The sequence below is a fragment of the Octopus bimaculoides genome, chromosome 2 (genome assembly GCF_001194135.2).
Source record: "Octopus bimaculoides isolate UCB-OBI-ISO-001 chromosome 2, ASM119413v2, whole genome shotgun sequence".
Taxonomy (NCBI): Eukaryota; Metazoa; Mollusca; class Cephalopoda; order Octopoda; family Octopodidae; genus Octopus; species Octopus bimaculoides.
Genome location: NC_068982.1, coordinates 83,888,937 through 83,902,750, shown reverse-complemented (window position 1 = coordinate 83,902,750; position 13,814 = coordinate 83,888,937). Strand labels below are relative to the sequence as shown.

Genomic DNA, 13,814 nt, shown 5'->3' with positions numbered 1-13,814 from the left:
ATATATATAATATATATATATATATTATTTATATTATATATATATATATATATATATACATACATATATATATATATACACGCACACATATATAAATACATATATGCACACACACACATATATATATACATGCATATATATACATACACACACATATATATATACATGCATATATATACATACACACACATATATATACATATATATATATACATATATATGTATCATGTGTACATAGAATCACCTGTACATTTAAATATTTTCGAAATTAGCATTTAAAGGTGCTACACTTGAACCTAGATAGAGAAAATTAATTTTTAGTGTCATATCTGATGTGAACTTACCCCCTAGTATTATATATAATAAAATCATGGGATATTGAGTTATATGATGAATTAAAGTGTATTGCATATATTATAAGCTATATGGTTTAGTATATGGTATGCTACATGTAGTTACTATCCTACGAATAATCCTACCTAGTTAGTCTGACTTCATCATGTTTTTGGTGATTAAACTATTTATTCCTTTCTATGATGTTCTACCCTACTAATCATTTTATGTATTTTGTAATCGCTTTTATGTAAGTAAGCCTCCTAATTATATACCTCCTGTGAAACTATAAAATCATGTATGTAATAACAATAACTTTATGACTTATAAAATACCCCTTCGGTCTGAATACCTCCTTACTGCCTTCACTACTACCATACCTATTGCTTCTTCTGTTGGATTATCTTTATCTCTCCCCTACCTCAAATTTTAATACTCAGTCTCTTTGAAATGTAAGTTATATATATATTTTCTTACTATTCTCTATAATTTTTTATTATTTTGTTTTCTTATTTTCATACCATCACCTATCAACCTCTTATCCCTTATAAGTTGTTAATATTCTTAAATAGAGTTATAAGCCTTCTAGTTACTTAAGTCTATGAGAGTTGATTATAACATACTCATAACAAAGTACAAATATTTGTGTTTATTTCCATGTGAGCACATAGTTAAATATGTGTATGTATCTGTGCACAACTTCCTTTTTTCCAATTTTTTTTATTCTTAGTTTAGCATGATTTATTGTCTCAGGTATTCCATAAGTAAACACCCAGAGCAGTCTTTACAGAAACCACCTAATAAGTAAATAATAAAGTACATGAATGAATATTAAACTAATTCTATGTAATCTTCCCTTTCTAATGTTGAAAATTGGTATATATACACATTTTATCTATTCTGGTTATAATATCATTCTTAATAATCTTAAATTTTATCTTTATACAACATAACAATATTGTTTATATACAATCATCCATAGAACCCCATGATAATTTCCTCTGTATTAACATCATAGGTTTCATTAGTGTCTTGCCCCTTTAACTGGTAATTAACATCTTGATTTGGGGTCTTCCCCTACCCAGCCTCATTTATAGACAGTTACTTTATACTAATCCTAAAATCCTGACAATATTTATGACCATACCCAGCTATGTGCTGTCAACTCACGCCTGCCCTCCATTCTAAACAGACACAGTCCTCTAGTCTTAGAATTGGTAGTTGATAATAAGACTAATAAATTAAAAATGAACCATAATCTTTTACAAGCTATGACCCCAACAAACTTCATACAGTTCTTAGAAGTATAGTATATTCTTAGCTACATTAGTGGCAACATGGACTCTTTCCCTATTCATGCTCTATTAGAGCATTTGAGTAAAATTATATTAATGTGTCCAACTGATTAAAAAAAATCTATTTATCTATTTATGCAACTGAGGATAGCCCTGCATTTAAATCGATGTAATGATTGCATTGTTCAATTAAATAGAGCTGCTTGAAACGGTCATACTGTATCACCTCTTGATATCTTGTTGCTTATTTTGATTATCATCATCATCATCATTGTTTAACATCTTTTTTCCATGCTGGCATGGGTTGGATGGTTCAAGTGGGATCTGAGAAGCCAGGAGGCTGCACCAGGCCCAAATCTAATCTGGCAGTGTTTCTACAGCTGGATTCCCTTCCTAACGCCAACCACTCCGAGAGTGTAGTGGGTACTTTTTACGTGCCGCCTGCACAAGGGGCCAGAGGAGCTGGCATCGACCACAATCAGATGGTGCTTTTTACATGCCACCAGCATGGAAGCCAGTCATGGCGGCACTGGCATTGGCCACATTTGGATGGTGCTTTTTACATGCTACTGGCATGGGGCTCACAACTACAATTTCCATTTGATTTGATTTTGATATTGCTGATGTTGATGTACTTGACTCGGCATCGGCCACGTTTGGATGGTGCTTTTTATGTGCTACTGGCATGGGGCTCACAACTACAATTTCCATTTGATTTGATTTTGATACTGCTGATGTTGATGTACTTGACTCAATATATATGTATATATATTGCTAGAAGATTCGTGAATATGTATTTTAATGTCTAAATCACTTTGCTGTAGTTTCTCTCATGCCAATGAATATTAATATTATTGATCATCAGAAGGCAGAATTCCCATATTGCATGATTTCAGTCTACTGGACCTCATCAGTGGGAAGTGCCAGTCACCACATGCCAGTCAAATCTTGCTGTTATGGTATATAGAACATTGGCATCTTTTCAGACACTGAAGTCACAAATAGCCAGCAGGCTTATTAAAAAATTATTAATAGTGACAGAAACAGTATTAATACTAAAAGCTTATCTTTATATTCATATTAATATGAATACCTTGTTAGAGCACCAAACACTGCATCGTTAGCCTTGAGTGATTCTCTCATGTAGGTGCTTGGTGCATAAAAGTTCACACATAGATTGCAGCAGATGAAAATCATCTGTCATGGTGCTGGAATTCGCAAAGAACACTTGCTAGCAATCCCCTTCTGAACAAAAAAACCTTCTTCACCTAAATTGAAATGAAGGGTATCTAAGGCCTGAACAATGCTGAAATAATTTAGTAAAAAAGCAACTGAAGAAATTGCAATAGCTATTAAGGAACAAGCTCATTTGATAAAGTTGGAAAAGTATTTGCACAGTGCACAATCATTACTACTCTATTAATAATCCATTCAAAAAATGTAAAATTATGAAATACATGAGCCTCTTACTAACACTTAAATGTTGAAAAAGATGAATTCATACCACATGAAATCTTGAATTGATCAGGAATAGTTTGAATAACTTCTTCAATACTAATGTCATCATAGATAGCTTCTTCAATACTGTTAATATTGGCAAGAGGAAAATCTACTCTTTCAGCAGAAGAACCTTCAGGTAAAGATCTAAATAAAACAAAACAAATTAAGGTGTCTTTATGATTCACAATTATACATTGTAAGTTGGGTGAAAAAAACCCTCACTATTTGTATTTATTATCTCTTTGTGAAAAGTAACTTTGGACTAACTTATGTCTATCAATCAAAAAAAATAATTTCAGTCTCACTTTATAGTAGAATAACTGAAAGTTAGAAAGATATCCGTGTATAATTAAACAATACTTAATGAATACATAAAATGAATGAAATAATGAATACTGTTGCTCACTAGAGATGCACAAGTAGTTAAACAGCTGAAAATCAAAATAAAATAAAGGGTAGTAGTGTTAGTGATGATTGAGGATTTTAAAATTTCTTTATTATGGTATAAATCTGAAACTGAATTGTGAATGGGCTTAGAGAAAACCCTGATTAGTTCTAGGTAATACATAACAATGAAAAGAAAAACAGCTTATCAAATAGTAATTAAAACTTTAAATAGATTGTTAATTAAAGAAAAAAACTATTCCTCTGCTTACTCAAGCAGGTAACAAATGGATAAAATTGTATTGTTCAAGAAGTAGTGGCACATCAGAGTAAAGTAGTTACTTTGTGATCTGTTTCCATACTTAAATCCAGCATTTCAATTTTGCCTTCCAGGACCAAAACAATAATTACTAATAATATATTGTAACTGGTTCGATGAAAGCTAAAATAGTATCTAACATCTACAATAAAAATACAAATGGAATCAAGAAGTTAATTTCATTCCATTGTAAAAGAAATACAAAATTGGCACACTTCCTTTTCTGTCTCTGCAAGAGAAAACTGGCATATTTCAATTGAATTCACACCTGATGCATGCATGAATAAATTTATTGACCTTCAAGGTTTAGCTGTGAAGATCTGAATAAAGAATGCTAAAAAGGAACAAAATCAATTATTGCAAAAACGTTTAATTAGGTATCACTGTAGCACTCTGTAGAAGGAGCAACAAGCATAATTTGACCATACAAAATCACACTTTTTGCTTGATCATTTTCATGTCAAAATACATTTTTTCTGTGGAAAATTACATATCATTTGAAAGTTTTGAAAGTGAATTTTCTTCTCATATACTTTTGATCACAATCCAACGCTTTCATACCATGCTAGGTCCCCTCATTCACCATCATATTTTCACCTATTCACAATGTTTGTCCTGCTTTTGTTTTGGCTGCTGAACAGTAGTGCTTCAATGCACTGGAACACTATAACTTGATCTGTGTTGAAAATGATATGGTCATGAAGAGGACATTTTCAAACTTTATTTTGTAATAAAAATCAGTGGGGGTAAGTCAAATAATCATTATTGAATATAAAAGTGAACATTTTATTGTTACTTTTCACTTAGTAGAGAACATATTTTCTTAAAGATTTTATCAAGAATTCTTGCAAATTCAATGTAGTCATTGCCAAAGCACAAAGTCAATAAAAAGGGAATACTACTAATGCTACTTGTCAAAATGGCATATTCCCACGTGGTAAGAGCTGAAATGGAATGAAAATCTAAGGCTTCAAATACTGAGTTTGAGCCAGCATTTCAAGAAATGGATGAACAAATTGGTAAGTGCATTCAGTGCATTTTTTCTATGAAAAAAATGCACTGAATTGAGCCCCAAATTAGCATGGAATCATTGTATTGAGAATGTCATTTATTTCCTTTTGCTGTTTTAATGTGAGAGTGAGGTCAAAATAAATTTGTATTTTTATATTTCATAACGATAAGCTAACCTACCCCACTCAGTTTATATATCAAAATAAAGCAAAAAAAGTCTTTTTCATGACTATCATTTTCAACATAAATTGAGTTATAGTTCTTCAGCACATTGAACTAGAATAAGCGCTACCATTTTGCAGTCAAAATCAAAAGCGGGACAATGTTGTGAATAGGTAGAAATACGATGATGATTGAGCGGATCTGGCATGATATGTAAATGTTATGTCTTGATGTTTTTCAATATTTTTTCTCCCCATAAACACATTTTATGGAATGATAATGCATGGATTTTGTTGAGCCCAAGTGTGGTTCATTGATGGGATTTAAACAAAAACAAATTTGTAATTTAAATTTTTAAACCCCACCCCTGCACCAAGTGAGTGTGTGTGTGTGTGTGTGTAAGAAAAATCATATTTATTAACAGAAAAGTATGCTATTAAAATAAATTATCTTTTACATACCTTTTTTTTAAAATCACTGTAGATAAATACTAGCAATGACCTTCTCAGGCTCTCTAATATTTTAAAATTATAAAATATTTTAAAATTATAAACAGAAATGAAAAGGGGTGGACTGAAAAAAATCATAAATTTTCAGAAAATATTTTTAATAGCATACTTTTCTGTTTATTTTTACACACACACACACACACTTGCTTGGTGCTGGTGGAGGGGAGAAAAACAAGGATGGTATTAAGTGGTCATGGTATGTGCTAGAAGCAGCAACTAAATCTCCTTTAAATCACACTTAAATTCCATCTGAAAATGTTCTCAAATTTTTTTTTTTTATGAAAACGCTTCTTTCACCATTTTGAAGTGTGTAGCACACGCACACAAAAATAAGGCCCAAATCAGTCTGGAGTGGGTAGGGGAGGAGGTGTAAAAAAAAAATTTTCCAAAATTTTTCTTATAAGAAAAAGCTTTCCCCCACCAATCATTTCCAAGGGCTTGGTGAAAAAAAATTAGAAAAATCCCAGTCGAAATAGAGAAAATCCAACTTATGCGGATGTCCTAATCCCAAACTCTGCCATTAAAATTTTGCTGAAATGGTATCATGTCCCAAAATTTTAAAAATTATTTAGTTCTATACATACAACAAACGTGCCATGACTCAACTCCCTGTGGCTTGTACTTTGGGATTCAGCTAGGTCTGAAAACATGAAAAGCTTATGATTGTGTTGCAAAATCGACTGTTTGTTACATGCAACAAGATAGGCTTTCCTAGATATTTAAAAAGTGGCCAAAAAAAGTTTCATTTTCAAGAACCTAAAAAACAAAGGCAACTACTATACCATGGTCAGTGTATAATTTGAAGATGATTATCACCTCAGTTTCATTTAAGCCTAATTAGGCAAAATTTCAACCAATTCACTGACCATTCAAATTATCATATTTCCTAAAATATTCAGTCAAATTTCAGAAATGAGGTATCAAAATGTTACTTTTTGGATGTTCTCCAAGAAAAAGTACAGAAGACGTTGGATTTAAATATTTTCAAAAATTCAGCATGATACCTATTTTAATAGTTTCTGTTACTTAGGTACCTTTTGAGACATTTCACTATTAATAAAGAAATAAGATAGTAAAATAAAATACTACACCCAACTACATGTATTATATATATCTAATTGCATCCCTCTCAGTTCTGACTTTAATTTCACCACTCTTTAACCCTTTTAACTGGCCAAAAATTGTTCCCCCTTTGACCTGGTCAAATCTGGCCGTATCTGATTTCTCTATGAAATTGCTAAGAAAATAAACAAATCGCAATATTGAATTCTTGTAGCTTTGAGATAATGTGAGATAAAGCCTTTCCCGCCTTTATTCAAGTAAAAATATGATGAAATCTTTTAGACTTCTTGGTTTTTTCAATGTTTGAAAAGAAGTGTATATCTTAGTTTTTAGCAATATGACATCAGCAAGTAATGATTCCAACTTTGAAGGTTTTACTCTTAATGATGCACAAAATATAAATGAAAATACAGTGATTTGTCTTCGGATGGATCATATTGACATCTGTGAATCTTCGTCGGATGAGGAAGATTTTGATAATGAAAGTGATGAAAATGATATTGGAAATGTTACAGCAACATGGTTGAACCACATGGTTCAACCACAATTCCTGATTTCTCAGAAAAGATTAGTCCACAACACTGTCTACCTCCCAATGCTCAACCATTGGAGTATCTATTTTTATTTTTACCAAAAAGTTTTTTTGAAACTGTTGCAGAGGAAACAAATGCTCAATACATAATCTCTGTTCATGGAAGACCCAATCCACTATGGCAGTCAACTGCGGGAATGTAAATTTTTTTACTATAAACATTATGTTTAGTATTAAACAGCTTCCTCAACTGTGGAACTACTGAAATCCTGATATAAGGTATGGTGATCCATATATCTCCAGTAAAAGGCCACACGGTACCTCTGCCACCAAAGGACTATGAACATTTGAAATTTTGGACTGACATCGTATCTCAGTTATGTGAGGGCTTTTCTTCTAGAAAGCACAGAGAAAATATAGATTTTCTCAACAGAGAAAATATAGACTTCCATAAAGTGGAAAAAATAAATGTGAACTAACCATATAGAAAGGTAATTGTTTTAAACAACTGATATAGTCAATTGAATAACCTAATTTGCAAGGTTCCAACAAGAAATTTGACAATTTCAGACTGAAAAGAAAAATGGTTAACTGGAAATGTTAAGCTAAATAAGTTATTCTGCTGGCCATGTTTGTTATTCAGTTTAGAAAAAACGGTTTGGAATGATAAAGGTTACGATAATTTAAATAATCTACATATGGCCATGGTAAAACATGAATGTTCTCAAAGACATATACAATCTTTGATAGATCTTAAAACATTTGGGAATGTTTGGATAGACTTGCAATTGGATGCTTATAAAAAAATAGAGCATATAAAGTTAAACAAAACAGAGTCATTCTGCAGTGATTAATCAATTTTTCTCAGTCACCAGGAATTGTCGTTTTGGGGTCAGTTTGAATCTAAAGAATCTAAATAATCATGGAAATTATAAAGAACACTTATATTTAATCAGCAAATCATCATCATCATCATTGTCATCAGCCACAACAATGACTTCACTTGCTTCAACAGGACTTCTCAAGTGCAGTTTATTCCCCAATGATTGAAGGGTACTCTTAAATGGGCTGGTTATGCTGCACTGGCATAGGCCATGGTTACAGTCTCACTTGGCTTGCCGAGTCTTCTCAAGCACAGTATATCTCCAAAGGTTTCAGTCACTTGTCATTGCCTTGATGAGGCCCAACATCTGAAGGTTGTGCTTCACTACCTCATCTCAGGTCTTCCTGGGTCTACCTCTTCCACAAGTTCCCTCTATTGCTAGGGTGTGACACATTTTCACACAGCTGTCCTCATCCATATGTAACACATGGCCATACCAGTGCGGTCATCTCTCTTTCACACATCTTCTTATGTCCAACATTTCTCTCAGGGCACTTACACTGTTGTGTATGCACACTGACATTACATATCCAGCGGAGCGTACTAGCATCATTCCTTGCAAGCTTATGCATGTCCTCAGCAGTCACGGCCCGTTTCACTGCCATGTAGCATGGCTGTTCATACACCTGCATCATACAGTCTACCTTTTACTCTGAGCGAGAGGCCCTTTCTCACCAGCAGAGGTAGGAGCTCTCTGGACTTTGCCCAGGCTATTCTTATTCTAGCAGCTACACTTTCAGAGCAACCAGCCCCACTACTGACTTGGTCTCCTAGGTAACGGAAGCTATCAACTACTTGTAGTTTTTTTCCCCTGGAATGTGACGGGATCTGTTTTCTGCACATTTTCAGTGTTTATTGCCCCTGAGCAATTGCCACACACAAAAACTATCTTCCCAGTTAGCCTTCCTTTGATATTGCTGCACCTCTTATGTGTCCTGGCAAGCCATCTTGATACAGCTTTTTTTTCTCAAGTCTCTCAAACAGAATTCAAAATGACTTGGTCAATGCATTTCAGAAAGTTATGTTGGATGAAATACAAAATGAACTGAAGCAGGCTAAATTCATAGCTATTTCTGTAGATGAAACATCCGATGTGTCGAACTATTCTCAACTGTTAATTGTTTAACATTATGTTACAAAAGATTGTGTTATTAAAGAATGATTTATCAGTTTTAACGATCATTCAGCAAATGCTTCATCTGAAAATCTTTTTAAATGCATTGAAACATGGAAGTGTGGAAACAAATTAAATTGCACAAACTTATGATGGTGCTTCTACAATGGCAGGACAATTAAATGGGTTGCACTCCATGGTAAGAGAGAGATATAAATGTGCGATCTTTGTTAATTGTTGTGCTCATGTCCTAAATTTAGTTCTTTCACAAGCATGCTCTGCTTTAAAAGAATGGAAGATATTTTTTTCTACAATAAATGAACTGGGTACATTTTTTACGAAATCACCTAAAAGGGTTAATGCAATAGATAACATAGTTAAAAAAGATTTCCCAAAGCTACAGGAACAAGATGGAATTATTTCTCACATCTTGCACTTGCTACAAAAGAAAATTATAATTTCATAATCAGCCTTTTTGAAGGCATCATTGAAAATCCTGAAGCAGTGATGATCATGTCATATCTGTTGTTAGTGATTTTTTTCTCAACAGGGTGAAAGCTTCTTCACCAATGGGATCCAGGTACTGTAACACCGATGGAAGAAATGTGTGGACTGCTAGTGGGGACTATGTTGAAAAATAAATCTCATTTGGTCATATTCCATGAGAGTGTATTGATCAGCCTATAAACTTTTCAGCTGATACTCATATTTATTGCATGACTCACCTCAAAAGCCACCACATGCCACTGAAATACAGTAAAGTCTAAAGCTCCGTTCTCCAATCAACTCCAACCAATATTCCACAAATTTAATTATGAATGAATGAATTAAAAAGTGAAAATTAGAAAATAAAACACAAACAAAAAATAAATTTTAACACTTACCGAATGGGCCTATTATTGGCTTTAAGCATTTCAGCTTTTATGCGCCTCATCCATTCCTATCAGTAAATATTCATATTTCCTCAGAATTACTCAGAAAAAAGAAAAAGAAAAAACAAAAAAAATTGCACATGTACATATGCAAATCATAATAAAGAAAAAACTCAAACAACTTACGTAATTTTTCTGAAAAAAAAGAGGTTGTGAGTAAGAGTGGAAATGAACAGTACAGGAAATTAAATTGTTTGTGCTATTTGGCTGGCATTGTACTTAAATGGTGCTCAACTCTAAGAGAGAAATTATTACTGGAGCTTTCTGCTAACATACTCATGCATGGTCTTCTACTGAAATATGCTCATCTTTTCATCTGATGACATGTTGCCTTAGAGTTGTGTGACTTCTTTGGACATGTTTTCAAGGTTATCAGGCAAGGAATGTTGCTTGAGGAGCTACTTTCTGAGTCACATGATGTTATTTGCCTTGTGTATGCAAACTTGGTCAAGGGATGTACTTCAACATTTTGTGGTTAAAAGATGTTGCCAAAGGGATATGATATGATATTCAAAGGCAATCTGGATCAATGTAAAACCTCTGCCTCCTTGTTTTTATTTCAGGTAGAGGTGGTCTACATCGCTGTTGATGTGAAAACTATTTGTGTTGGTCAGTATCTTCCACGTTTTCACATCAATGACTCAGATCTCATCAAACATCCAATCATGTAGCCCAAATCTGGTACTGCAAACATATTGTGGGCCATGGTTTTATTGAATGCAAAGAGTTCCAAGGTCCATAATTTCCTTATCCAGCGAAAATATTCTTTAGTGACTTGTCTTGTTACAGGTACCATTGTAAGATATGTTTTCATCTACTCCTAGGTACCTGTAACATTCCTCATCAGATATAGGAGAAACAGTTAAATCATTTGATGGAGGTTATGCTAGTATGGTTTACAGTTTTCCCACTTTTCACAACCATACAGCAACACATATCCTGACCAAACTCCAACCCTATATCCTTTGAGAATGTCCTAACCAGTTCAAGGCTCTTTTTCATCTCATGCATATGGTACACATGGCATACAGTTTCAAGTTATCGACAAAGAAGCAGCGTGTACTTTTAGTATATCTATTTCCTTGTGAACCAGTGAAATACCCCTCAGACTTCCTCAACATGAATGACAAGGGGTTTGCTGAAAGTATGAACAGCATAACAGGGAGGCTGTCCCCTTAAAATATATCTCTGCAACACTGTATTTTATCAATGATAAAACAATCAATCTGTGCAGTGCATTCATGTTTCTCTTCTGTTTTTAATCATTTAAATTCTTCCTCTGAAGGAGATGGTTTCTGACATAGATACAAAGCTCCATCATTGAAATATAGGTAACTAAAATAGTGTCACGTTTTAAATCTGAGAAAAGTCTTGCATAGCTTTACTATTCCACTTACAGATTGTATTTGTAATGTGGGAGTCAGTTGGCTAATTTCTTTTACTGAAAATCCAAGCTTATCCAGGTTGACAGTTAGGCATTTACTTACAAAACCAAGTTTCCTTTTATTGCTGTTATAAATGTAAATTTGTAATCTGGATATAGAAGCTGGAGTTTTTGAAGCAGTTGGCCATAGTTATCTTTTTTCTCTTTGATGTTCATGCTAATCACATATGTGATGTCTTCCAAAGAAATATGACATGTTACTCTCTCTCTCTCTCTCTCTTTCTTGATGCCTGAAGAGTAGGGCATTTTTTCAATCTTAAAAATTACTTGATTTTATTTTCATACTTTTTAATCTTATTTTTAAACATCATTGAAAGATTTTAACCTTATTATTAATATGTATGTACGTGGGGCCCCTTCTGTACTCACCTGGATCTTGCAATTTCCAACTTTACCTCCCCAAGAGAACACACATCCTACATCAACCTGCATTATCCATCAACAGGAAGAATGAACAATTTTATAGCTGTCAAGCCTCTGGCAGCCAACAATTCAAACGCACCACCTTAGGCCTGCTGTTCTACATGGTATCTAAGCACTGCTGTCCATATAGACAACAAACCCATCCATGATAACAATCCAAAATACAACAAACATTAGTGAGTTCACCTTCTAGCTTGCAAGATTGGAGAAATCCCTGAGAGGGAAGATAGGCGATAACGTGGTCACTCTAAGTATGGTGTTCAGAAATTAATGTATAATGGGAATGGGGCAGGAACAGGTTTACTATTTATGGAGGAGATTCATAGCTACCTCACATTTCACATGGGTGCATAAAGAGACTGTGGTTGGGCTCAAGCTGAGGTAAATATGGTGATGATGAGGTGTGAGAACATACCCTCATAGTAAGATGTCCAAGAAATGTATAGAAGAGAGCAGGGATGCAGAAGAATTAAGGAAAGTAGGTAAGGTTGTGAGAGTGTAGGAGGAAAGTGAAGTAAATATAAAAACTGGGTAGAAGAGGTCAGAGAATACAATGAATGGTGAATACAAGGAATGAAGTGGAGTGGTAAATATGAGTAGGAATGATAAGAATGAAAATGGATGCCAATTGGAACAGTACAAAGGAGTTGTGATGACTAATAGTACTAATAGCATTGTGGTATTGTATTTAATAGCAGGGTGTGCTTTCATGACTTACAGAAGTAGAATAATAGAGCAGATATGAAATGATGAAGTGATGAATGATAGTGTGATGAAGTGATGAATGATAGTGTGATGAAGTGTGGGGTTACAGACTGCAAGTATATATGTTTATATGTCTATGTGTGTGAGTGCATATATGTCCATGTGTTTGTGTGTGTATGTGTATATGTGTGTGTGTGTGTGTGTATGTGTGTGTGTGTGTGTATGTATAAAGCAACAAATAATATGTACAAAGAAAATCATAGTGACCAAACTTTAAAATTTTACAAAAGAATTGTTGGATTTATCTGTCATGCGTAAGGATTTACCTGGGATTTGTACACTACTTACATTTACTGGCATCTGACAGTTGAAAATTTAACCATATTTTTTTATACTGAGTGCTTAATTGGTATCTGCCAGGATTTTTTAAATCCCATTTTATTTATATATATATTTGTATTTATAGATCTCTACCAAAAATTTGATAAAAATATTGTACCTGTTATCAACGTAGCAAAATTCTCATATGAAAGGTTGATAATCATACAATTTTGTGTGCATATCAATTCAAATAAGAGCTATAACGTGATCCATTGTAAAGACTTTATTAATGACCTATGAATATTTCGATGCAATATTCCGACTCACTCCTGTATGTTATAAAATATGGAATATTGTATCTCTTCAGGGTCAGATTTGATTAATTCATAGGAGACAGCAAATAACAGACAACATTAAAAGTTGTCTTAAACAGGTTAAAATGACAAGAAACATATTGACATTGCATACAATATCGGTTAAGAAAACCATTACATAGTAAAGTAAGTAAGTAAATAGTGTAAATATTTACAGCGTCCCTTACTCTGTTGCTACTTAACATCCTAGGTTAATATCCTAATTTAACAACACTGTTTACTTACTTACTTTACTATGTAACGGTTTTCTTAACCAATATTGTATGCAGTGCCAATATGTTTCTTGTCATTTTAACCTGTTTAAGACAACTTTTAATGTTGCCTGTTATTTGCTGTTTGCTATGAATTAATCAAATCTGACCCTGAAGAGATACAATATTCCATATTTTATAACATACAGGAGTGAGTCGGAATATTGCATCGAAATGTTCATAGGTCATTAATAAAGTCTTTACAATGGATCGCATTATAGCTCTTATTTAAATTGATTTATATATATATATATATATAT

General features: G+C 33.4%; 1 protein-coding gene across 1 annotated transcript in view; it reads right to left on the bottom strand.

The window, feature by feature from the left end:
• Positions 1-13,814, bottom strand: part of LOC106882591 (SH3 domain-binding protein 2) — a 195,475-nt gene that overhangs the window by 24,555 nt on the left and 157,106 nt on the right. Inside the window, exons 4-5 of the mRNA XM_052978388.1 lie at positions 9,989-10,044; positions 3,133-3,272 (exon numbers count right to left, since the gene is read on the bottom strand). Of these exons, the coding sequence (XP_052834348.1) occupies positions 3,133-3,272; positions 9,989-10,044 (196 nt within the window). The remainder of the gene's footprint in view (positions 1-3,132; positions 3,273-9,988; positions 10,045-13,814) is intronic.